Raw genomic sequence first — 25,719 nt, 5'->3', positions numbered from 1 at the left:
AAAATAAAAAAGTCTTAACATACTACATCGGTAAGAATGAATGATTAAAAGGTAGGCATACTGTCGATGTTGCAGATCTAATACCAGCCATTTCAATGCCCAGTGAAATACAGTATAAATATCCTTATACAGGTGACTTCACTTCCGCTAAAGACCATTCTAGAGCAAAGTGTTCAGGGTGTATTGAAAAGACTGTAGACAATATTCCTCTCAAATAATCCGTACATGTTATTTCACTGTCATCAATGTAAAAATTAACCAAGGGTGATGTGTACATTTAAACTACAGCATCTCCTGAGCCAACAGTAAGCAAAGCCAACCTTGTAATGCATAATGACGACGAGTCACATTTTCTCTTACTGAACCCAATCAAAATGGCAGCATCAGCATAAATGTCCTTAGGCTATACTTGTATTTCAATTATACAGTTCTCTATAATAGATTGACTCAGTGTATAAACCAGCGCTTCTTTCAGCATACATACTATTAACTGACCACACTAGGCATCCTCCTTGCAGCACATAATGTCCTTCTCAGAAACACTGCTATATTTACCTATTGTCGAGCCTGACAGGCGAACTATCCGCGCTCAGCAACGAAGATAAAAACGAAATAGAAAAATTCCTTAGCTGGCAAACACCAAGATCCATCGCCACTGTTGTATAGCACGGAGTATCCATGCTATATCACAGATATAAACTAAGCTTTAACCAACGAAAAACTCCTCTCTCGACGATGACCGTGTATCACAAATCACATTCTCTAATTCCTTGGTTCGGAGAAGCGGTATTAGGCACTTTGTGTCCCGTCAGAAAATCATCCTATCGCGGGGAACCTGAACATCTATCTACCGCTACACCACAAAGAATCTCCAAGGTCAGCTCATCTCCGCTCCGCTGAAAATCTGCAGCCTGGGTCATTTGCATAATGTATCTAAGAAAAACAGCACCCCGATGGGGTATTGGTGGAGGGATACTGATATTAGCATAAACTATGTAGGAACGCCCCTACCTGCGGCTCAGCCGATACTATTATCATAAATTATTCAGAGATGCACCCTCACCCGCCGAAAAAGGGAAAAACCGGATGAGATGAGGAGGAACACAACTTCCAAGACACAAAGGGATGTTAACTTGTCGAGAATTAGTCTGCAAGAATTGGCTAAATATAAGGAATTACTGGCAGCCACAACACGAGAAAGGTGACAATGAACTGATGTATTTTGTGCATTTACAACTACCAAAATGACTGTAAACCTGATGAAAGTGGGTACTATAAACAAAAATAAATAAATAATTCACATATAGTAGAAAATAACCTTTCAAGACCCTTGCAGGTGCAAAAACAAAAGACTTGAACGTTAACATACCGCCCCCTGGCGGTTACTATGAGAACAAGAGCCCCACACAAGACAAGGATCAAATCAAATTGTCACATGCACAGAATACAACAGGTGTAGACTTTACCGTGAAATGCTTACTTTCCAGCCCTTTCCCAACAATGCAGTTAAAATGTATGAAAAGGATAACAACACTCCAGTGACAGTCCACACAGGGTTTACTCAAATCAATTAAGAAAATACCCAATAACAACAAGTAAACAGATGCATTCAGATCTCTTCCAGCACAAGTTTTGTATGTGTGCCTGGGACACAGGATGGCCAGACCCTCAGACTATAGATGAGTCAGACACTAACCCAATTCACGTGAGGGAAGCCCTCCTTCCAGCATGCCTCAAATTACTGAGACAAGCCAGAGATGCATGTGCTAAATTTTTCTGTGCTTCAGAAATTAGGAGAAGAGATGCCGTGCGTCAGTCTCCAAACAAAAACAATGTAGCCTCACAAAAGACCTATTGACTGTGAGCAAAACACTAAGGAGTGGGTAAGTGAATTGACTGGCAAGATGGATAGTGGATAATTTTATAAATGTTCTGGTAAAGACAATGCTAGAAAAACTTAGAGACCGTGGACCAGTGTTTTCCAAACATCTCCTTGAGCACCCCCAGCCTGTACACTTATTTGATGTATTCCAGAACTAGCAAAGCTGATTCAAAATGGTCACCTAATCATCAATCTGGAACAAAAAGGGGCTTAGGTGGTGGGTGTGGCAGGGGGCAGCTGCATTTTAGAGAACATTTTCAAAAATTTATCCATGGAGCTGAGATACATTTTTGCAGTTTTAAAGCAAATTTCCTGCAATTCTACACATTTTGCCATGCAGCTGAGAGAAAATGTTGCAGTTTGAAAACAAATTTCATGCAATTCTACTAATGGAGCTAATTTCTGTTTCTCTGCTCACTTCCTCGTGTTTACAGACTCAGAAATGATGCTATTGGTTGGTGCCTGTGGCTTCTCCCTGACCCCAAGCTACAGCTAGCCTTTAGATATTTTCAGTCTGAAGTAAGAGATATCCATTCTCAATTAAGGGGTTGGTTTTAAATAACACTTGTTCAGATGCTCCAAGCACTTTTTATTGTATGGGGCAAAGAAACACACCTCAGTGTAGCATGCAACTGGGTGATGCCATGGCAGCCATTATAAAACTGGTTGTTTGGATCCTGGATGCTGATTGGACAAGCAGCGTTCCAAGCCGTGGTGTATTGGCTGTCACAGACACACCTATGCCTGCTAACAGCTCCATCTGAAAATGATAATTGCGCCTCCATAAGAATATCATGTTTATGTTACCGTCCCAATCATCTCTTGTATTTATCTTAACTCGCACATTATATCCCCTTGCTTCCAGCCTAGCATTTTGTTTGTTACAGCGGGGGTTAATATAAGCCTCGCTGTCTGCCTGTCCAACCTCAGAAACAATGTTTCACTTTTGAATTTCAATCTCTGTAGTACCATACATAGTGAACGGTGCCCAGACAAGACAACTTTTTCTGAGCCATTCGAAATCACGCATCAACGTAATTTTTATGGACATATCCAAATAAATGCCAATATAAAAAAAGCTAAAACAAACGAAAATGCAACTAGTGTATACCGTCATTCCAGGTTCAATCTTTGACGTGACTGAGTTAGCTGAAGTTGGCTGGCTGGCTAGCTAGCAAGTGACAAGAACGTTATCCAGCCTGCATAGCAACCATTTTGTTTAGAACCGACGACCAGTCCTTTTGCATAGCCACTATGCAAAAATAATTAGCGGCTGGGTCGCATCTGTAGCAACATGACCAAAATAACTAATTACCAGATTTTTGTCCGGACTATATATTCTGGTGGAAGAATTAAATGTTATTAACTAATTTATTAACGTTTTAATAAAAATATGCAATTCATTGTTATTTTAATATGTTAACAGTTTTATTAAAGCAATAAGGCTATCACGTCGGGCTGAATAACGCCATTTACCTGTGATTGTATTGATGATACAACACTGCCTCATGCCTTATTGGTTAATTTTACGCCAGAGAAAGCTCATCTCACACATCAGCCATCATAGGCCGATATCTGTTCAGTGCTGCTGATACAGTGGATTCTTAACTACACCAAACTATAGGTAGAAATATACACTCAGTTTATTAGGTACACCACCCGTTCACGAAAATGGTTCGCTCCTACAGACAGTGAGTCACGTGGACGTGGCTTCCTATATAAAGTAGGCAGACAGGCATCGAGGCATTCAGTTACTGTTCGATTGAACGTTAGAATGGGCAAAATGAGTGGTATGATCGTCAGTGCCAGGCGGTATCTTAGAATCGACCAGTCTCCTGGGCTTTTCACGCACAACAGTGTCTAGGATTTACCAGGAATGGTGCGACAAATAAAAAACATCCAGTCAGCGGCAGTCCTGTGGGCAAAAACAGATACAGTGAGGGAAAAAAGTATTTGATCCCCTGCTGATTTTGTACGTTTGCCCACTGACAAAGACATGATCAGTCTATAATTTTAATGGTAGGTTTATTTGAACAGTGAGAGACAGAATAACAACAAAAAAATCCAGAAAAACGCATGTCAAAAATTTTATAAATTCATTTGCATTTTAATGAGGGAAATAAGTATTTGACCCCTCTGCAAAACATGACTTAGTACTTGGTGGCAAAACCCTTGTTGGCAATCACAGAGGTCAGACGTTTCTTGTAGTTGGCCAACAGGTTTGCACACATCTCAGGAGGGATTTTGTCCCACTCCTCTTTGCAGATCTTCTCCAAGTCATTAAGGTTTCGAGCCTGACGTTTGGCAACTCAAACCTTCAGCTCCCTCCACAGATTTTCTATGGGATTAAGGTCTGGAGACTGGCTAGGCCACTCCAGGACCTTAATGTGCTTCTTCTTGAGCCACTCTTTTGTTGCCTTGGCCGTGTGTTTTGGGTCATTGTCATGCTGGAATACCCATCCACGACCTTGGCTGAGGGAAGGAGGTTCTCACCCAAGATTTGACGGTACATGGCCCCGTCCATCGTCCCTTTGATGCGGTGAAGTTGTCCTGTCCCCTTAGCAGAAAAACAAACCCCAAACCATAATGTTTCCACCTCCATGTTTGACGGTGGGGATGGTGTTCTTGGGATCATAGGCAGCATTCCTCCTCCTCCAAACACGGCGAGTTGAGTTGATGCCAAAGAGCTCGATTTTGGTCTCATCTGACCACAACACTTTCACCCAGTTCTCCTCTGAATCATTCAGATGTTCATTGGCAAACTTCAGACGGGCCTGTATATGTGCTTTCTTGAGCAGGGGGACCTTGCGGGCGCTGCAGGATTTCAGTCCTTCACGGCGTAGTGTGTTACCAATTGTTTTCTTGGTGACTATGGTCCCAGCTGCCTTGAGATCATTGACAAGATCCATGTAGTTCTGGGATGATTCCTCACCGTTCTCATGATCATTGCAACTCCACGAGGTGAGATCTTGCATGGAGCCCCAGGCCGAGGGAGATTGACAGTGTTTTGTGTTTCTTCCATTTGCGAATAATCGCACCAACTGTTGTCACCTTCTCACCAAGCTGCTTGGCGATGGTCTTGTAGCCCATTCCAGCCTTGTGTAGGTCTACAATCTTGTCCCTGACATCCTTGGAGAGCTCTTTGGTCTTGGCCATGGTGGAGAGTTTGGAATCTGATTGATTGATTGCTTCTGTGGACAGGTGTCTTTTATACAGGTAACAAACTGAGATTAGGAACACTCCCTTTAAGAGTGTGTTCCTAATCTCAGCTCGTTACCTGTATAAAAAGACACCTGGGAGCCAGATATCTTTCTGATTGAGAGGGGGTCAAATACTTATTTCCCTCATTAAAATGCAAATCAATTTATAACATTTTTTACATGCGTTTTTCTGGATTTTGTTGTTGTTATTCTGTCTCTCACTGTTCAAATAAACCTACCATTAAAATTATAGACTGATCATTTCTTTGTCAGTGGGCAAACGTACAAAATCAGCAGGGGATCAAATACTTTTTTCCCTCACTGTAGTTGATGAGAGGTCGAAGGAGAATGGCAAGAATCATGCAAGCTAACAGGCATGCCCCAGACAGGCAAATAACGGCACAGTACAACAGTGGTGTGCAAAGCGGCATCTCGGAACACACAACTCGTCGGTCTTGGGCTATTGCGGCAGACGACCACACCAGGTTCCACTACTACCAGCTAAAAACAAGAGGAAGCTGCGCCAGTGGGCACGTGATCACCAACACTGGACAATTGAGGTGGAAAAACATTGCCTGGTCCGACGAATCCTGGTTCCTGTTGCGTCATGCTGATGGCAGTGTCAGGATTTGGTGTAAGCAGCGTGATTCCCATGGCCCCATCCTGCCTGGTGTCAGTAAAGGCCTAAAGGTTGTCTTTAAATATGACATTTGTGGTAATCCATCTACAGTCAGTAAAATAGCCTGGAGTTAGTCAAAGAAAAAGCTTTGGTTCGTTTGCTAAAAGTTTTGGCTGAGAAAATGATTGAGTGAACCATATAACTGTAGTGTAGAAATCATAGTTTCTATATTAATTTGAATGCAAACCAAACTATAAAATGACAATGATGTGGATGAGCATTCTGGCTGGCCTACATATGTGCAGCAGACAAGGCCGTCAAGGCTTGAGTGTTGCCATCTTAGCACTACTGGGGGGGAAGAATGGACCACTGTGGTCAACACTCAGCCACATCTCCAAGACACACCTAAAACACAACATGCATCATATGCATACACACCACAAACACCCCCTAAACATACCTCAAAAACACACATTACCCCTACATGCAGCCATAACACTTCTCATCCATAGATTCCATTCACACCTTAACCCAACCCCCCTCTTACATTCCACACACACCAGAAATCTGACTTCGCTGTGTACAGGCTGAGCTGGGGTGATTCATGTGTGTGCCCTCATTTACCTACCCTACCTGGGAGGAAAGGAGGGAGAGAGGAAAGGTGGGGTACAGGGAGGGAAAGGGTGTAGGGATTAATACCAAACAGAGACACAGAGAGTTAGAGGCACACTAAAGCCAGAGCCTTGCACACAGAGAAAAGGAGAATATGTAGGCCTAGTAGGGTTGTGTGGTTTCATAGGAAAGACAAAGGCTCAAGTGTGTTTGGGCATGCACAGAGGTGGTGCAATATAATCACAGGATATTAAAGGTCCAATACAGCAGTTTTGATCTCAATATCAAATTATTTCTGGGTAACAATTAAGTACCGTACTGTGATTGTTTTCAATTAGTATGGTAAAAAATAAATAAAAATAGCTTCTTAGCAAAGAGCAATTTTCAAGCAAGAATTTTGCTAGGACTGTCTGGGAGTGGTCTGGAGGGGAAAACTGAAAACTCGCTGTTATTGGCAGGGGGGTTTGGAACGCTCTTTGTTATTGGTCTATTAACGAATTTAACGCCTGGTGATGCCACCAGGCTGGCAAAAACTCCATCCCACCAAACTACATGATCATTTTAACAGTATTATTTCAACCTCAGTGTGGAAATATACACTACCGGTCAAAAGTTTTAGAACACCTACTCATTCAAGGGTTTTTCTTTATTTTTACTATTTTCTACATTGTAGAATAATGGTGAAGACATCAAAACTATGAAATAACACAAATGGAATCATGTAGTAACCAAAAAGTTGTTAAACAAATCAAAATATATTTATATTTGAGATTCTTCAAATAGCCACCCTTTGCCTTGATGACAGCTTTGCACACACTTGATATTCTCTCAACCAGCTTCATGAGGTAGTGACCTGGAATGCATTTCAATTAACAGGTGTGCCTTCTTAAAAGTTACTTTTTGGAATTGCTTTCCTTCTTCATGTGTTTGAGCCAATCAGTTGTGTTGTGACAAGGTATACAGAAGATATCCCTATTTGGTAAAAGACCAAGTCCATATTATGGCAAGAACAGCTCAAACGACAGTCCATCATTACTTTAAGACATGAAGGACAGTCAATACGGAACATTTCAAGAACTTTGAAAGTTTCTTCAAGTGCAGTCGCAAAAACCATCAAGTGCTGTGATGAAACTGGCACTCATGACGACCGCCACAGGAATGGAAGACCCAGAGTTACCTCTGCTGCAGAGGATAAGTTCATTATAATATATAATAATATAATATGCCATTTAGCAGACGTTTTTATCCAAAGCGACTTACAGTCATGCGTGCATATTTTTTTTTTTGTGTATGGGTGGTCCCGGGGATCGAACCCACTACCTTGGTGTTACAAACGCCGTGCTCTACCAGCTGAGCTACAGAGGACCACTTTAGAGTTACCAGCCTCAGAAATAGCAGCACAAATAAATGCTTCACAGAGTTCAAGTAACAGACATCTCAACATCAACTGTTCAGAGGAGACTGTGTGAATCAGGCCTTCATGGTAGAATTGCTGCAAAGAAACCACTACTAAAGGACACCAATAAGAAGACAATACTTGCTTGGGCCAAGAAACACGAGCAATGGACATTAGACCGGTGGAAATCTGTCCTTTGTTTTGGAGTACAAATTTGAGATTTTTGGTTCCAACCGTCGTGTCTTTGTGAGACGTGGTGTGGGTGAACGGATGATCTACACATGTGTATTTCCCACCGTAAAGCATGGAGGAGGAGGTGTTATAGTGTGGGGGTGCTTTGCTGGTGACACTGTCTGTGATTTATTTAGAATTCAAGGCACATTTAACCAGCATGGCTACCACAGCATTCTGCAGCGATATACCATCCCATCTGGTTTGGGTTTAGTGGGACTATAATTTGTTTTTCAACAGGACAAGGACCCAACACACCTCCAGGCTGTGTAAGGGCTATATGACCAAGAAAAAGAGTGATGGAGTGCTGCATCAGATGACCTGGCCTCCACAATCCACCGACCTCAACCAAATTGAGATGGTTTGGGATGAGTCGGACAGCAGAGTGAAGGAAAAGCAGCTAACAAGTGCTCAGCATATGTGGGAATTCCTTCAAGACATGTGGGAATTCCTTCAAGACAGTTGGAAAAGCATTTCAGGTGAAGCTGGTTGAGAGAATGCCAAGAGTGTGCAAAGCTGTCATCAAGGCAAAGGGTGGCTATTTGAAGAATCTCTAATATAAAACATATTTGGATTTGTTTAACACTTTTTTGGCTACTACATGATTCCATGTGTGTTATTTCATAGTTTTGATGTCTTCGCTATTATTCTACAATGTAGTAAAATATGTAAAAAAAAAAGAAAAACCCTTGAATGAGTAGGTGTTCTACAACTTTTGACCGGTAGTGTATATAAAACACAGGACAATCAAGTTTGACTGCACTAAGATCCGATACTAAATGCTTAATATGCATTATTAACGATAAACACAAAATAGGCTACGACTTAGTAAGGCCACCATTTCATCCAGTTATTCACATATCTATCAGTCATAGGAAAGGCCCATCTTTACACACAATTCACAAAACGTTATCTAGTTCTGCAGAACTTGGCTTGGCGTTAGCCTGAGTTGCTCAGTACTGTACTGAGTCCATCCAACAGTGATCCTAATTACAGCAGCACTGTTCCCACTGAGGCCCTGCAGCTCAGTAAGAGGCTCAATGCGCTGTTATCTCTTCCTGTCCTCTTTGACTGGAGGTGGCTTTAACCTATTAGACAGACCCAAATATATACCTGGGAAGTGCACAGCCTGACCTCAGTGCGCACACACACACCACGGTGACACTGTGACCAAAGCTACTTAGCCCTGAGCTATACTGGGCTCCATTCATAAAGTACTAGGGCCATACTAGGACAGGCTTCCAGGAAGCTGTGCTTAACTAATGTTCTGTACCTTCTCAGTGTCACTGACCTGTCGGTCCCCAGCCAATGATAAGCAGCATATAACGGAGGTCAACCCTACCCTTTACAAAAAGAAAATAATAATAATAATACAGCAAAAATAAGCAGTTCATGTACATGGGCCATTCTGTCCGAGGGACAAGGCTTACTACTAACTTAGCTCATGTACTTGCGCACCAATTCTGACAATATTGCTTCTTTTGTCCATTCAATGTGATGATGGCATGGTAGATGTAGAGGTCCATTAAACACAGATCTAAGATAAGCTAACCTACATGTTGACTACGTACTTTGTAGCAGGGCCTTTCATGTCATATTGCTGTATCATACATGGTTAGGAAGGAGACCTGCTGAAGTCACAGTGAAGATCTGATCTGGCCCCAATCCAAATAAAGTGACACCATCAGTCCCCTAAACCATGCAACTACTAAAACAACTGAACAGTCACAACTATCAACACACAAAAGCATACACAGTCTCTGCCCTGCCTAAGTTCATTTTGTTCTGTAATAAACAAGACAAACAATTAACCCTTACCCTATAAAATCTTTACTATGTACCATACATAACACATTTTCCTAACACTGTATCATACAGTCCATTTTTAAATACTGACATGCACATTCCAATTCTACATCTGTATTAAAACTAATCACCATCCAAGTTTTAAATGAAACAAGTAATACCAATCATTAGACCAATAGTTAGACTGACCAAGCCAAGAGCAAAAGAGACAATGCAGCTTAGTGTGTTCCTTCCAATGGCTAATAGTTTCCAGACTCCTGTACAGTTAGAGCAGACAGAGTCTATACCTCTTCAGTTATAGTATTAAGAAACTAACCCTGTTGTTAGCAGACACGGTAGGCGAAGAGACTAGGTCAGTATTGTCAACAGTAGACTAGCTCCAGTAAGGGAGGACTAGGTCAGCATTGTCAACAGTAGACTAGCTCCAGTAAGGGAGGACTAGGTCAGTATTGTCAACAGTAGACTAGCTCCAGTAAGGGAGGACTAGGTCAGTATTGTCAACAGTAGACTAGCTCCAGTAAGGGAGGACTAGGTCAGTATTGTCAACAGTAGACTAGCTCCAGTAAGGGAGGGCTAGGTCAGTATTGTCAACAGTAGACTAGCTCCAGTAAGGGAGGGCTAGGTCAGCATTGTCAACAGTAGACTAGCTCCAGTAAGGGAGGGCTAGGTCAGTATTGTCAACAGTAGACTAGCTCCAGTAAGGGAGGGCTAGGTCAGTATTGTCAACAGTAGACTAGCTCCAGTAAGGGAGGGCTAGGTCAGCATTGTCAACAGTAGACTAGCTCCAGTAAGGGAGGACTAGGTCAGCATTGTTTAGCTCCAGTATGAGTCTTAGTTTACCTCTTGAGGTGTTGCTCCAGTTCCCTGAACAACAGCTTCATGGCCATCTCGTCCCGGCTTTGCACCCGGACCACCAGCTCTCTCATCGGGCTGTCCGTCAACTCTCCTCCAATAGAATTAGATATATTCCTATTTTCTAGTCCCTTGCTCCCTTTCTCGGCCTTAAAATCACCGTATATTCATTCTCTGAGCACCACTGAAGTCTGGAGAGCATTGGTGGAGATGTGGGGACAAGCCAGGGCTGTGTGTGTGTGTGTATATGTCTCTAGCATCTGTGTGCTTCTCCAAGGCAGGCAAACTAGCGACTGATTGAGCAAAAACAAGAGGAGGGCGCCTGTGACATCACAGCACTGCGCGCGGTCATGTGACCTAGTGTTACGTAAACCATCAAAATAGATGAGCTTCTTCCCTGATGAGCATTGCTTCTCCACCTCCTATCCTCTCCCTTTCCCTCTCTCCTCCCTGGTGAGCCCTGGGTCTACTACCCTCCAACAGACAAGAGAGGTTACCATCCTCACGCTACTCCTCCGTCCTCCAAACCTTTGCCTCTTCTCCCTCGCCCTCTCCAGGGTGGTTTTGGACCCCTCTCTGTGTTTAAGAGTGACCCCTGGCCTCCCCCTTCCCCCCTAAGGCAGGGTATGTTAGGAGGGCAGAGTCTGGCCCCTGTACTTGAGCCAGGTCTTATCCTGTCACTTCTCATCAGCAGGGTGGGCTAATGGAGGGCTTAACGCCTGCACACAGAGAAAGAGTACAACACACACACGCGTCTGCAGACTTAGTCAGTCAGCGGCCTGGGTTAGGGGAACAACAACACAGGCAAGGACAAAGCAGGGGGCTTTACCTGTTCAAATACACAGAGGCCTGAGTCAGAGGGGGCTTTCTGTTGTTCAGATGTCCAACTGGGGCAGTTTACATTAGCCTGAAGAATACGGACTTGACCCATGATGGAACATCAAACTCTTTCACACGCAACTGACCACACACTTAATAACCCATCTAATAACTTATAATAACATATTGATTATGACATATTTTAGGTCTACAAGTGCTCTGATTGGTTGGTAAACTCTCAAGTGAAGGCCCACAGATGGTGATGGGGTGGAACACCGTACGTTGTAGAGCAACATCATACTGTATTGTAATTGTGCTGCTGATTATGCCTGGCTAAATTAACCCTGAGGGGACTGATCCAGTCATATTGTATTGTTTGGTAAATTTGGGATTTGGGAAATAGTGGGTTAAAGATGCTACCCGTTATGCCAGACTGATCCCTACCATATGTGTGTGTGTGTGTGTGTGTCAGCCAAACGTTTATGAATGTGTAGCCTACTTCTTACACAACCACCAGTTTATAAATAGAAAGTCATAAACCATTCACTGACTGTATGATGGTGATGCCATGTATTTTGTGAATGAGCGATGTGGAGAATATCCCTCAGCTTATGCATGAGAGAGAGAGGTAGAAAGGGAGAGGGAGAGAGAGGTGCCATTTGAACATTTGGACTGACAGCAACACGTCACAACAGAGTTGAGTCTCACTCTCAACAGAGAAGAATGGACCAGATACACCGCCTCAGCACGTTACACCATCTTAGAGAGAGATACAGTGGCTTGCGAAAGTATTCACCCCCTTTGGCATTTTTCCTATTTTGTTGCCTTACAACCTGGAATTTAAATGGATTTTTGGGGGGTTTGTATCATTTGATTTACACAACATGCCTACCAATTTGAAGACGCAAAATATATTTTTTTCTGAAACAAACAAGAAATAAGACAAAAAAAAAACATTAAACTTGAGCGTGCATAACTATTCACCCACGCAAAGTCAATACTTTGTAGAGCCACCTATTGCAGCAATTACAGCTGCAAGTCTCTTGGGGTATGTCTCTATAAGCTTGGCACATCTAGCCACTGGGATTTTTGCCCATTCTTCAAGGCAAAACTGCTCCAGCTCCTTCAAGTGCTGACTATTTAACAGTCTGATGGCCTGGAGATAGAAGATGTTTCTCAGTCTCTCGGGCCCAGCTTTGATGCACATGTACTGTCTCCACCTTCTAGATGGTAGCGGGGTGAACAGGCCATGGCCCGGGTGGCCGAGTTCCTTGATGATTTTATTGGCCTTCCTGTGACACCGGGTGCTGGAGATGTCCTGGAGGGCAGGCAGTGTGCCCCCTGTGATGCGTTGGGCTGACCGCACCACCCTCTGGAGAGCCCTGCAGTTGCGGATGGTGCAATTGCCGTACCAGGCGGTGATACAGCCCGACAGGATGCTCTCAATGGTGCATCTGTAGAAGTTTGTGAGGGTCATAGGAGCCAAGCTGAATTTCTTCAGCCTCCTGAGGTTGAAGAGGCGCTGTTGCGCCTTCTTCACAACGCTGTCTGTGTGAAGGCACCATTTCAGGTTGTCAGTGATGTGCACGCCGAGGAACTTGAAGCTTTGACCCTCTCCACTGCGGCACCATCGATGTGGATGGGGCGTGCTCTCTCTGCTATCACCTGTAGTCCACGATCAGCTCCTTTATTTTGTTGACGTTGAGGGAGAGGTCATTTTCTTGGCACCACTCCACCAGGGCTCTCACCTCCTCCCTGTAGGCTGTCTCATCATTGTTGGTAATCAGACCTACCACTATGGTGTCATAATCACCCACTGATTAAATTGTCATTTTTGCAGATCGAAAATGTTTTGAGCTAGTACTACAGTATGTCAATATTTATTATTTCGAAATTAGCATGGCAATTAGCCAATTAATATAATGCACCTTTGGATTTTACCCCGGTCTCGAAAGCGAATAATTTAGACCGTTTGGACATTTAGGAGAGCTTGTCCCGTGAATGCAAAATGATTGCTGTCCTTTATGAAACTACCCTGTTCATGTATGAAAACATACATACAGTTGCACCCCTTCTCAAAAAACCAACACTCGATCCCACTGATGTCAACAACTACAGACCAGTATCCCTTCTTTCTTTTCTTTCCAAAACTATTGAGCGTGCCGTCTTTAGCCAACTCTCTTGCTATCTCTCTCAGAATGACCTTCTTGATCCAAACAAGTCAGGTTTCAGGACTGGTCATTCAACTGAGACTGCTCTTCTCTGTGTCACGGAGGCTCTCCGCACTGCTAAAGCTAACTCTCTCTCCTCTGCTCTTGTCCTTCTAGACCTGTCTGCTGCCTTTGATACAGTGAACCATCAGATCCTCCTCTCCACCCTCTCCGAGCTGGGCATCTCCGGCGCGGCTCACTCCTGGATTGCGTCCTACCTGACCGGTCGCTCCTACCAAGTGGCGTGGCGAAGCTGTCTCCGCACCACGTGCTCTCATCACTGGTGTCCCCCAGGGCTCAGTTCCTAGGCCCTCTCCTTTTCTCCCTATACACCAAGTCACTTGGCTCTGTCATATCCTCACATGGCCTCTCCTATCATTGCTACGCTGACGATACACAACTAATCTTCTCCTTTCCCCCTTTTGATAACCAGGTGGCGAATCGCATCTCTGCATGTCTGGCCGACATATCAGTATGGATGACGGATCACCACCTCAAGCTGAACCCTGGCAAGACGGAGCTGCTCTTCCTCCCGGGGAAGGACTGCCCGTTCCATGATCTCGCCATCACGGTTGACAACTCCGTTGTGTCCTCCTCCCAGAGTGCGAAGAGCCTTGGCGTGACCCTGGACAACACCCTGTCGTTCTCCGCTAACATCAAGGCGGTGACCCGATCCTGCAGGTTCATGCTCTACAACATTCGGAGAGTACGACCCTGCCTTACACAGGAAGCGGCACAGGTCCTAATCCAGGCACTTGTCATCTCCCGTCTGGATTACTGCAACTCGCTGTTGGCTGGGCTCCCTGCCTGTGCCATTAAACCCCTACAACTCATCCAGAATGCCGCAGCCCGTCTGGTGTTCAACCTTCCCAAGTTCTCTCACGTCACCCCCCTCCTCCGCACACTCCACTGGCTTCCAGTTGAAGCTCGCATCCGTTACAAGACCATGGTGCTTGCCTATGGAGCAGTGAGGGGAACGGCACCTCCGTACCTTCAGGCTCTGATCAGTCCCTACACCCAAACGAGGGCATTGCGTTCATCCACCTCTGGCCTGCTGGCTCCCCTTCCTCTGCGGAAGCATAGTTCCCGCTCAGCCCAGTCAAAACTGTTCGCTGCTCTGGCACCCCAATGGTGGAACAAGCTCCCTCACGACGCCAGGACAGCGGAGTCACTCACCACCTTCCGGAGACATTTGAAACCCCACCTCTTTAAGGAACACCTGGGATAGGATAAAGTAATCCTTCTACCCCCCCCAAAAAAATAAATAAATAAATAAAATAAAATAATTTAAAAAAGAAGGTAGCATAAGCTAGCGCTATTTGGCTGTACCTGCACAAAAACGCTGGTATTTTTCATCCTATAGCATGTTCTCCAGCTTGTTCTCCAACATGTTTTCAGCACTTTTATTCACTTAAAACTATTTACAAAACTATTTTTCTCATGCTCTCTCGTCTCTCTGCAGCAGACATATAGTGAGCAATATGTTTAGATAATCAAATCGCAATATCGAATCACAATACATACAGAATTGTGAGAATCACAATACATATTGTATTGGCACCCAAGTATCGTGATAATATCGTATCGTGAGGTCCCTAGCAATTCTCAGCCCTATGAGTGAGGTGTCTGACAAAACGCCTGCTGATCCACACAACGGCCATTACATAGATGTGTGTAAGAAAAACAAGGGCAGCAGGTATGTCTAATGTGGAGTGAAACCTGGCATTAGCAGGTCTAACACACATAAAACACTCCCCCACATCGTTCTGGGGCACGATGCACCACTCAGACATTTTGAATATGCTCAAAGAGAAAGGTGCAGAAAGACTAGATTCTTATATGAACCATGAAGAGGGGGCAAAAGAGAGAAGAGAAAGCAGAGAGAGAGGGGACAGAAAGGGAGATAGGGAATGAGAGGGGGACAGAGAGAAAGAGGGGGAAAGAGAGAGAGAGTCAGTCGTGCCTGCGGCTGTAACAGTAGGTCTCCCTCGTCAGTCTTTGTGTGGAGCCATTGGGCTGTTGATGAGAAGTGACACATGAGTGGGTGTGATGTTAGAAGCCTTTACTGGAGCTTAGAACCAACTGATATTCTGCTCCACACGCAACCACCAACACGGCTAGACCACTCCCGTATGTGTGTGTGTTTGTGCGGACACTGCGGTGTGAACCGGGGCTTATCCCCAGAGACAATGGCAGAGCTGTCCAATTTGGGGCGATGGAAGAGAGAGAGGGGGCGATGAGGATAGAGGAGGAGAGCGAAAGAAGGAAGAGAGGAGGGGGATCTGTACATTGGCCTAGAACATGATGTTCTAGCTCCAGACGGCTAGTCAAGCCAGAACATTACTTCCACTCCAGCAGCTGAATGGATTGGGAGGGCTGAGCTGGATGTATGATACTGTACACTCACCAGTGGTGTTTGGGTCAATCACAGTCACGTTATAGTGCGTTATAGGGACCCCCGGCGTGATCGTCTTAATCAAACAGGATTGGTTGGTTGGCCCTTTCACACTATTAACCTCAGCACACACACACGCTTATCTTCAGGACCCTTACGCACATACCCACAAGCACAGATGGGTGGTTTGTGATTGTATCCAAACAGACTAACTCCAGACCAGGACTTCACACTACCAGATAATAGATCTTAATCCATCATCTAGTACACATTGTACACTACCAATTGTTTTTATTTTCTGGAATATAAGAGCTGAAATGTCATCAAAAAAGCACACAGCATTTGGAAGTGATGTAACCTAGTACAGGTCCTCATCAATATACTGTCAGTAATCAACTGATAGGATTCAACACACACAGGCTCTCTCACACACATATCCCTTACATTCATACTGCCACAGAAGGGTTAATCGGAGGGCAGATGTGTACAGTTTGTGTAGAGCGTAAACCAGCCACCTGCTTTACCCACATCCACTGAAATGCAATGGAGACGCGTCAAATGTCTTACAAATTGGGGACATTGTGTTCCTGCATAAGGACTGTTGCTCTGTTAGATGAGGTGTGTGTTCATGCGTGTGTGTTCATGCATGCATGCGTGTATGTGTGTGTTAATGCGTTTGTACGCATGTGTTCATTTGCGTGTGTGCATGTTTGTATGATGTGCTGTGTACTCCTGTGCAGCTCATGTTCTACTGAACAAGAGTAATCCCTCTTGGTAACAGAGAGCAGCTTTTACCTGGCATCGACAAGGAGACTTCAGAGCATAAATACTGCAATAAAATACACAACCCATCCCCAACTCACATACACGAGAGAAGACGGAATAGTGAAGTGAGTGAAGTACACTCACTGTAAAGTCCAAACTGTGATATTTCAGAGAAGTGAGGCCAGTCCTTCCAGAAGGTTCTAGTGCTGATCTGTAACCTCTTCAAATAGAACGTCCCCATTCTAATCCCTATTGTCCCAACACTTACTACACTACCAGATGATTGTTGTTTTCCCACAACCACTCAACAAACTCCCCCTGCTGCCCTCCCACCCTTCCCCCTCGTCCCTCCATCCCGCTCTTCATCTGTCCATCTGTCCATCTGTCTGGTCAGCTGATGACTGCTCTGTCCTACTTCTGACTGGAACAGTCGTGGGGAACTGGTACAATCCAGTTTGGATGGAGAGAGGGAGAGAGAGAGAGAGAAAGACACAGCCAAAGAGCTTTCCAACCTACAGCACCATGACACAGCAGAGAGCTGAGATCAGAGGGTAGAGAGGACCTAGCTTCTGCCCACTGCCAGCTTATCAGCCAGCCCTACCCATCCATGCCCTCTCACAGAGACGCATGAACTACTGGGTCTCAGTGATATACCCCCTTATGGCTCTATCAGACTCTATACTCATGTACACACAGAGAGAACACATGGGCTACTGCCCAGAGCCATAAACACACATCCTATAATGTGCAGATAAAAAGCCATAGCACGCAGAGCATGAGCGCACGCACACACACACACACACACACACACACACACACACACACACACACGACTCTCTTCTGAGAGGATTTGAATATGGCTTTTTCCTCACTGCTTCTCTGACTTGCTACAGTATAGCCTAATAATGAGTGTCTATCTGCACATTATAGGACAGGGACTTCACATGAAGTGGTTTAACTAAAGGGCCTAATTCTAGCAGCCCATAGTGTACAGTAATGAAATAAGCAGTGATCCATGTTATAAAATAGAGCTTAGCTCCCTTAACGAGCCTACTGATTACACGCTCCAATACCCCCGTCTCCATAGGTGTCTGTCTGTCATCCCAGAATATAGGAGAAATTACATCATTTCCACATTAGAGTTGTTACTGCTCTCTCAAATCCGCCCGTATTCCCTGTGTGTGTAACTGGACGTGTAAACCTATACATTTACATTTTAGTCATTTAGCAGACGCTCTTATCCAGAGCGACTTACAGTTAGTGAGTGCATACATTATTAATTTTTTATTTATTTTATTTTTCATACTGGCCCCCCGTGGGAATCGAACCCACAACCCTGGCGTTGCAAACGCCATGTTCTACCAACTGAGCTACATCCCTGCCGGCCATTCCCTCCCCTACCCTGGACGACGCTGGGCCAATTGTGCACCGCCCCATGGGTCTCCCGGTCGCGGCCGGCTATGACAGAGCCTGGATTCGAACCAGGATCTCTAGTGGCACAGCTAGCACTGCGATGCAGTGCCTTAGACCACTGCGCCACTCGGTTGACTAGTTGGAAGATTGACAACTGGTACACTTTCACTTAAACACCAACTAAACACTTGAATAGCCCTTTCAGGACATTGGATGACTGATGCTAGCTACAAAGGTCTGTGTGTACTACAGACCTCTAACCAATATCCTTTCTCTCAGATTCTGATTCTGGTCTTGAGTTAAAGAGATGAGTTGACCAACACCTGAGTTTTGTTAATCTGCCGCTTCAGAGAAGTTGATCATGGAAGTTCATTCTGGGCACCTGTACAGCTAAACCCTGGCCTGTAGGACTATAGGCCCTGACCCCTCTTCTTCCTTCCCGTGTGTGTTGTTGTATCTTATTAGATGTTCAGAGAGAGACGAAGACGCGAGTGGATTAAGTGTAGAGACTGCATCAGGCCAAAGGCAGTGACGACAGAGGGCTAACATAAACACCACTTAATCCTACATACACAGAACACACACGGCTCAGTGGCTGCAGCGCCATACATGGACTGGTATATATCCCTTGAGTGTGTACAGTGCATTCGGAAAGTATTCAGACCCCTTGATTTTTTACACATTTTGTTACGTTACAGCCTTATTCTATAATGGATTAAATAGTTTTTTCCACCATTCATCAATCTACACACAATACCCCATAATGACGAAACAAATATAGGCTTTTAGAAATGTTTGCACATTTATTAAAAATGGAAATATCACATTTACTTTTTTGAAGCACCTTTGGCAGCGATTACAGCCTCGATTCTTCTTGGGTATGACGCTATAAGCTTGGCACACCTGTATGAGGAGTTTCTCCCATTCTTCTCTGCAGATCTGCTCAAGCTCTGTCAGGTTGGATGGGGAGCATCGCTGCACAGCTATTTTCAGGTCTCTCCAGAGATGTTCGATCGGGTTAAAGTCTGGGCTCTGGCTGGGCAACTCAAGGACATTAAGAGACTTGTCCTGAAGCCACTCCTGCTTTGTCTTGGCTGTGTGCTTAGGGTCATTGTCCTGTTGGAAGGTGAACCTTCACCCCAGTCTGAGGTCCTGAGCACTCTGGAGGAGGTTTTCATCAACAATCTCTCTGTACTTTGCTCCGTTCATCTTTCCCTCGATCCTGACTAGTCTCCCAGTCCCTGCCCCTGAAAAACATCCCTACAGCATGATGCTGCCACCACCATGCTTCACCGTAGGGATGGTGCCAGGTTTCCTCCAGACGTGACGCTTGGCATTCAGGCCAAAGAGTTCAATCTTGGTTTCATCAGACCATCAGGTCCTTTAGGTGCCTTTTTGGCATACTCCAAGCGGGCTGTCATGTGTCTTTTACTGAGGAGTGGCTTCCGTTTGGCCACTCTACCATAAAGGCCTGATTGGTGGAGTGCTGCAGAGATGGTTGTCCTTCTGGAAGGTTCTCCCATCTCCACAGAGGAACTCTGAAGCTCTGTCAGAGTGACCATCGGGTTCTTAGTCACCTCCCTGACCAAGGCCCTTCTCCCCCGATTGCTCAGTTTGGCCAGGCGGCCAGCTCTAGGAAGAGTCTTGGTGGTTCCAAACTTCTTCCATTTAAGAATGATGGAAGCCACTGTGTTCTTGGGGACCTTCAATGCTGCAGAAATGTTTTGGTACCCTTCCCCAGATTGTGCCTCAACACAATCCTGTCTCGGAGCTCTTCGGACAATTCCTTCGACCTCATGGCTTGGTTTTTGCTCTGACATGCACTGTAAACTGTGGGACCTTATATATTATCACAGGTGGACTCCAATCAAGTTGTAGAAACATCAAGGATGATCAATGGAAACAGGATGCACCTGAGCTCAATTTCGAGTCTCATAGCATAGGGTCTGAATACTTATGTAAGTTAGTTATTTCTGTTTTTTTTATTTTTAATACATTAGCAAAAATTTCTAAAAACCTGTTTTCGCTTTGTCATTATGGGTTATTGTGGGTAGATTGATGAGGACATTTTTATTTATTTAATCAATTTTAGAATAAGGCTGTAACCAAACAAAATGTGGCAAAAGTCAAGGGGTCTGAACACTCTACGAATGCACTGTATTTATGGGCCACTAACACAGAGAGAGTGAGTCCATCTCCCGGTATGCTACTTTCACAGAAACCCACAAAAGGTCTTCCTGTGCTAGTTAACTCAAATACACTGTCCTGTGTCCTGTGTCCTGGGCAGTAACACACTCACAGATACAACCTCTAGCCTAGATACTACTGTTGAGGCCAATGGAGACACTGTGCGCATTTGAGTGTGTGTTTATATTATGACATTGAGAGCCCAGAGGTCAAAGGGACAGAGAAAGAGAGTAACAGAGAAAGAGAAAGCTAGAAGGATGGAGAGAGATGTAGCTGTGGTGCGGGGGCGGATGCAGAGCAGAACAGGTTTGAACCGGTCGGCTGTGACTGACTGTTCTAAAGGACAGCCCCTAATACAGCATCACATCACTGCAGGACAGTTAGGATGCTTTAACCAGAGGCCCGCAGCAGTAAGTAACAGCACAGGGCTGAATGGGGCCTGGGGCTATTTGGGGCCCACCATCTAATGCCATCACTGGTCAACCCTGCCAAACTGATGTCAAGTGGTCAGAGTGAGGTCTTAACATTACTGGGTCGTTTCACCAATTTGCGGTCTTTTGAGAAGTGTAAAAAATATATATTTGATTTCACCTAATTTTAACATTGTCATAAAGACACGAGCTGTGTTTGAATACCCATACTAACATACTGTATACTACATACTATTAGTTCATTCTAGTATACTGTAAACGAACGGTATCCTTTCAGTTGAGTGTACTAGCACTTCGCCTGTCTACCGGAAGTTGAAGCTTGTTAACATAACAAATTACTAGCTAGACATCTTACGACCTCATTAACAATGTTCATTGAGAACGCACAACGACTATACAAACTTAGCTAAGCTAAGAGTGACGTGAATAATCAACTCAATAAACGTTGGGTAGTTAGTTAGATAGCATATAGTTAATATTCTGGCAAGTTTGATGTATTAGTAGCTAACTAACTTTAGGTAGCTAGCTAACGTACCAGTACATACAAGCAACTGCCGTAATTATATGCTATGCGGTTCGTAAGGCTAGCGTAGCTAACAAATTGTCAGTCAAATACTAACTGTAAGTCGCTCTGGATAAGAGCGTCTACTAAATGACTAAAATGTCAAATGTAACATAACGTGTAATGTAACTTATTTGAAAAGTCATTACTTTATTATATTGCTCAACATTTTCTTAACATTTGTCATAGTTAGTTAAAGCAATGACTTTGTATCCACTCACATCGTACTTCGGCTGCATATTTTCTGCCATTTTCTTCAAATCTGAAAATGTTGTGAAGCCACGCCCATTGTCTGAAGAATTGCATTATGGGCCCTAAGAGCACGGAAATATAGTGTCCACTGCTTGTATATGGAGTACGACATCCGGGAACTATTGGCATACTTACTATATCCATACTATGACCAATAAGCATACTACCTACTAAATTTATGTCACAAATAGTACGGTTAGTATGAGTATTCGAACACAGCTATGGTCAACTTCATAAAAAACTACTTCTCCCCATCTCAAGAGGTTAAATAAAAAAAAGTAAGTGCCTATTGAGTGTCAAATAAACTAACAGGGTTGACCGTAACAGGTTTGACTAACAGAGTTGACCATTTATTTTTTTAATCTGCCATAAATCCTCTTGTGACAGGGGGAATGGAAGCTTGTTGCGTGCAACAGGGAGTGGCAATTGAATGCAAGCTTCACAAAAAAATGAAATTGTTAAAACATTTCTAGCCTGTCTATCTATGGGCAACAGATTTGATGTGTTACGCTCGACCCGCTCAGTTTTCCACCACAAAACACCAGAAAATTGCCAAAAAGCATAGAGCTCACCTGCTTTTACTCTATGATTAGACTATAATATGTTCAATGTTTGTTTTTATTTTTTAATTTTTTATGTATAGTTTCACCATATTAAAACGAGAGTTCAGTTCACATAACAGGGTTGACCTTAAAATGAGGGACAGATGTAAATGAATCACTAATCACATGAAATAAATAATAATCTTTAGAAATGACTGTCAAAGCAACAAAATAACTTTACAATGATGGTCAAACTTGGAGACATTTGGGGATTAAGTGGATTAAAATCTTTCTAGAAGAAGTGACACAGGGTTGACGGAGGGACATGTGAAAATGCTGAATTTTTTGCACTTCAGCAAGCTTTTATTAATATATTGAATATTGAATTATCCATGTGGTCTATATTAAAAGGGCACTATTTAATAACAGGCTTTTGAAATGTTTATTGGTGCACAATTTCTACTTATAATATCAAAGGAACACAAATGGCACACATGATTCACAAAGTTCTACAAGGGTGGGGCTGTGCCACGAGTCACTTCTGAACAGCATTTGGCATACAGTGCATTTGGAAAATATTCGGTCCCTTTCCCTTTTTCCACTTTGTTACGTTACAGCCTTATTCTAAAATTGATTAAATCAATCTACAGGTTTTTAGGAATGTTTGCAAATGTATATTTTATGCTATGAGACTCGAAATTGAGCTCAGGTGCATCCTGTTTCCATTGAACATCCTTGAGATGTTTCTACAACTTGGAGTCCACCTGTGGTAAATTCAAATTGATTGGACATGATTTGGAAAGGCACACGCCTGTCTATATAAGGTCCCACAGTTGACAGTGCATGTTAGAGCAAAAACCAAGCCATGAGTTTAAAGGAATTGTCCATAGAGCGCCGAGACAGGATTGTGTCGAGGCACAGATCTGGGGAAGAGCACCAAAAAATGTCTGCAGCATTGAAGGTCCCCAAGAACACAGCGGCCTCCATCATTCTTAAATGGAAGAAGTTTGAAACCACCCGGCCAAACTGAGGAATCGGGGGAGAAGGGCCTTGGTCAGGGAGGTGACCAAGAACCCGATGGTCACTCTGACAGAGCTCCAGAGTTCCTCTGTGGAGATGGGAGAACCTTCCAGAACGACAACCATCTCTGCAGCACCAATCAGGCCTTTATGGTAGAGTGGCCAGACAGAAGCCACTCCTCAGTAAAAAGTCACATGACAGCCCACTTGGAGTTTGCCAAAAGGCACCTAAAGACTCTCAGACCATGAGAAACAAGATTATCTGGTCTAATGAAACCAAGATTGAACTATTTGGCCTGAATGCCAAGCGTCACGTCTGGAGGAAACCTGGCACTATCCCTACGGTGAAGCATGATGGTGGCAGCATCATGCTGTGGGGATGTTTTTCAGCGGCAGGGACTAGGAGACTAGTCAGGATCGAGGGAAAGATGAACGGAGCAAAGTACAGAGCGATCCTGCCCCAGAGCGCTCAGGGCCTCAGACTGGGGCGAAGGTTCACCTTCCAACAGGACAACAACCCTAAGAACACAGCCAAGACAACACATGAGTGGCTTCGGCACAAGTCTCTGAATGTCCTTGAGTGGCCCAGCCAGAGCCCGGATTTGAACCCGATCAAACCTCTCTGGAGAGACCTGAAAATAGCTGTGCAGCGACGCTCCCCATCCAACCTGACAGAGCTTGAGAGGATCTGCAGAGAAGAATGGGAGAAACAGGTGTGCCAAGCTTGTAGTGTCATACCCAAGAAGACTCAAGGCTGTAATCGCTACCAAAGGTGCTTCAACAAAGTACTGAGTAAAGAGTCTGAATACTTATGTAAATGTGATATTTCCGTTTTTTATTTTTCATACATTTCCAAACATTTCTAAAAACCTATTTTTGCTTTGTCTTATGGGGTATTGTGTGTAGATTGATGAGGGGGAAAAACAATTTAATCAATTTTAGTATATGGCTGTAACGTAACAAATTGTGGAAAAAGTAAAGGGGTCTGAATACTTTCCGAATACACTGTTGGTTTACAGTGAATTTAGGCTGTGTGTGTGTGTGTGTGTGTGTGTGTGTGTGTATATAATACACAGGTAAATAGCGTGTAGGTGTTGATGTGTGAGGGTTTTCGAGTTAGGGAAGGTTAAGTTAGGGCAGGACCAGTGACTAGGCCAAAGGGGAGGGTAGAGCAAAACAATTAAATGTTAGATCCTGTGTGTAGGCTACTTTATACGGTTACACAACAGAAAATAGCTTCCTAATAAATGCCCATAGTAGTATACATACCCGTGCCACAAGTCACCCCACACACGCACACACATACACCCTCTTGCTCTCTCTCTCTGTTTCTCTATAGTCACCAAGCCTGCTGACTCATTCAACCCAGAGCGATAGGGAGTATCCTCACCCAGCCTAATCTACATCAACACTACACCATAGCCATAAATAGGCCTATACCTCTAGGCCATGACTAGGTAAGGCTATGTGTTCCATACATTCAGAGGCAGACAGAGGCCGGGGTGTGGTTTTGTAATGGTTACTCAAAGTCCATGTGCTGACATCATTATGTAACCGTCCACTGGTCTCCTCCCAGTTCACACCAGTACAGCACATCTCTACCCATACTTAAAGAAAAAAATTTATGCACACGACTAAGTCGCTTAAAAGACTCTGCTAAATGGCATTTATTTATTACTATAAACCACTTCAACAGACCCAGTTGGAAATATTTACACAGTATAAGGCTACGGTTTGTCCTCTCGCTCTCTGTCTCTCTCCACCCTTTCTAACTCTCTCTCTCCTCTTCCAAAACCAGCAGGCAAACTCAACCCAACAGGGAGATTTTCCAGTGAACAGGTAGGAGGCTGATTAAAGGAGTGATACTGACATCAGGTGGACGTTAGAGGTAAAAGCACAGTTTAAGGTTCTCAGATGACAGCAATGACTGTATATAGATGGGATAGCTGACAGCTCAATGAAAACGATGTGCACGCTTCAATGGGGAAGAAGTCTGTGTTGAGTGACTGTTGCTAGCCATCTGGCCATCCAGAATGACAAGAAGCTGCCATATGGGGAATCGTAGGTGGCTTGTTTCAGCTAGTTTGATCTTGTCCTTGATACCAGGGTGTGTTTGTATATTCAATCTGGAGTGCTAGAGTGCGCTCAGAGCGTTCGTAAATTCAGAGCGTTGTCAGATTGTCCGTTCGTAAATTGAGCGTTTCGCTCTCGGAGTGTTCAGAGCGCACACTGGACACTCTGGCCGAGGTGTAGGGTTGATCCCAGCCTTCTGACCTCACAATGGCAGTCAAGCACCCAAGCTAACTGGCTAACGTTGGCTAGCTTGCAAGCTACTTCCAGACACAAATGAGAGAACACCTCACTCTGACCATTTTACTCCCCCTAACAGAGCTGATTAGGCTGTTTTCATGATATATAGAGCGTTGGTGCCTGTAACTGTGCTGCTGGCAACAATTTAATTACGTTTTATTGCCGACTTTACTGACATCAGCCATATTCAACTGGTGTTGAGTGTTCGTAAATTCA

The 25,719-nt window shown here is 44.1% G+C and overlaps 1 protein-coding gene across 3 annotated transcripts in view; it reads right to left on the bottom strand.

Moving 5' to 3' along the window:
• Positions 1 to 25,719, bottom strand: part of LOC121571725 (TSC22 domain family protein 1) — a 69,317-nt gene that overhangs the window by 3,126 nt on the left and 40,472 nt on the right. The window contains exon 1 of one of the 3 annotated variants that reach the window (XM_041883368.1): positions 10,587 to 10,687. The exons of 1 other annotated variant lie outside the window; for it this stretch is intronic. In XM_041883368.1, coding sequence (XP_041739302.1) covers positions 10,587 to 10,672 — 86 coding nt within the window. In that variant the 5' untranslated portion in view covers positions 10,673 to 10,687. Of the gene's footprint in view, positions 1 to 555; positions 941 to 10,586; positions 10,688 to 25,719 lie in introns of those variants that run through there. One more of the 3 variants, XM_041883367.2, reaches the window with a different exon arrangement.

Source organism: Coregonus clupeaformis, chromosome 29 (assembly GCF_020615455.1).
Source record: "Coregonus clupeaformis isolate EN_2021a chromosome 29, ASM2061545v1, whole genome shotgun sequence".
NCBI classification, from domain to species: Eukaryota; Metazoa; Chordata; class Actinopteri; order Salmoniformes; family Salmonidae; genus Coregonus; species Coregonus clupeaformis.
The sequence above is the reverse complement of the archived record's forward strand: the minus strand, read 5'-3'. Positions and strand labels throughout refer to the sequence as shown.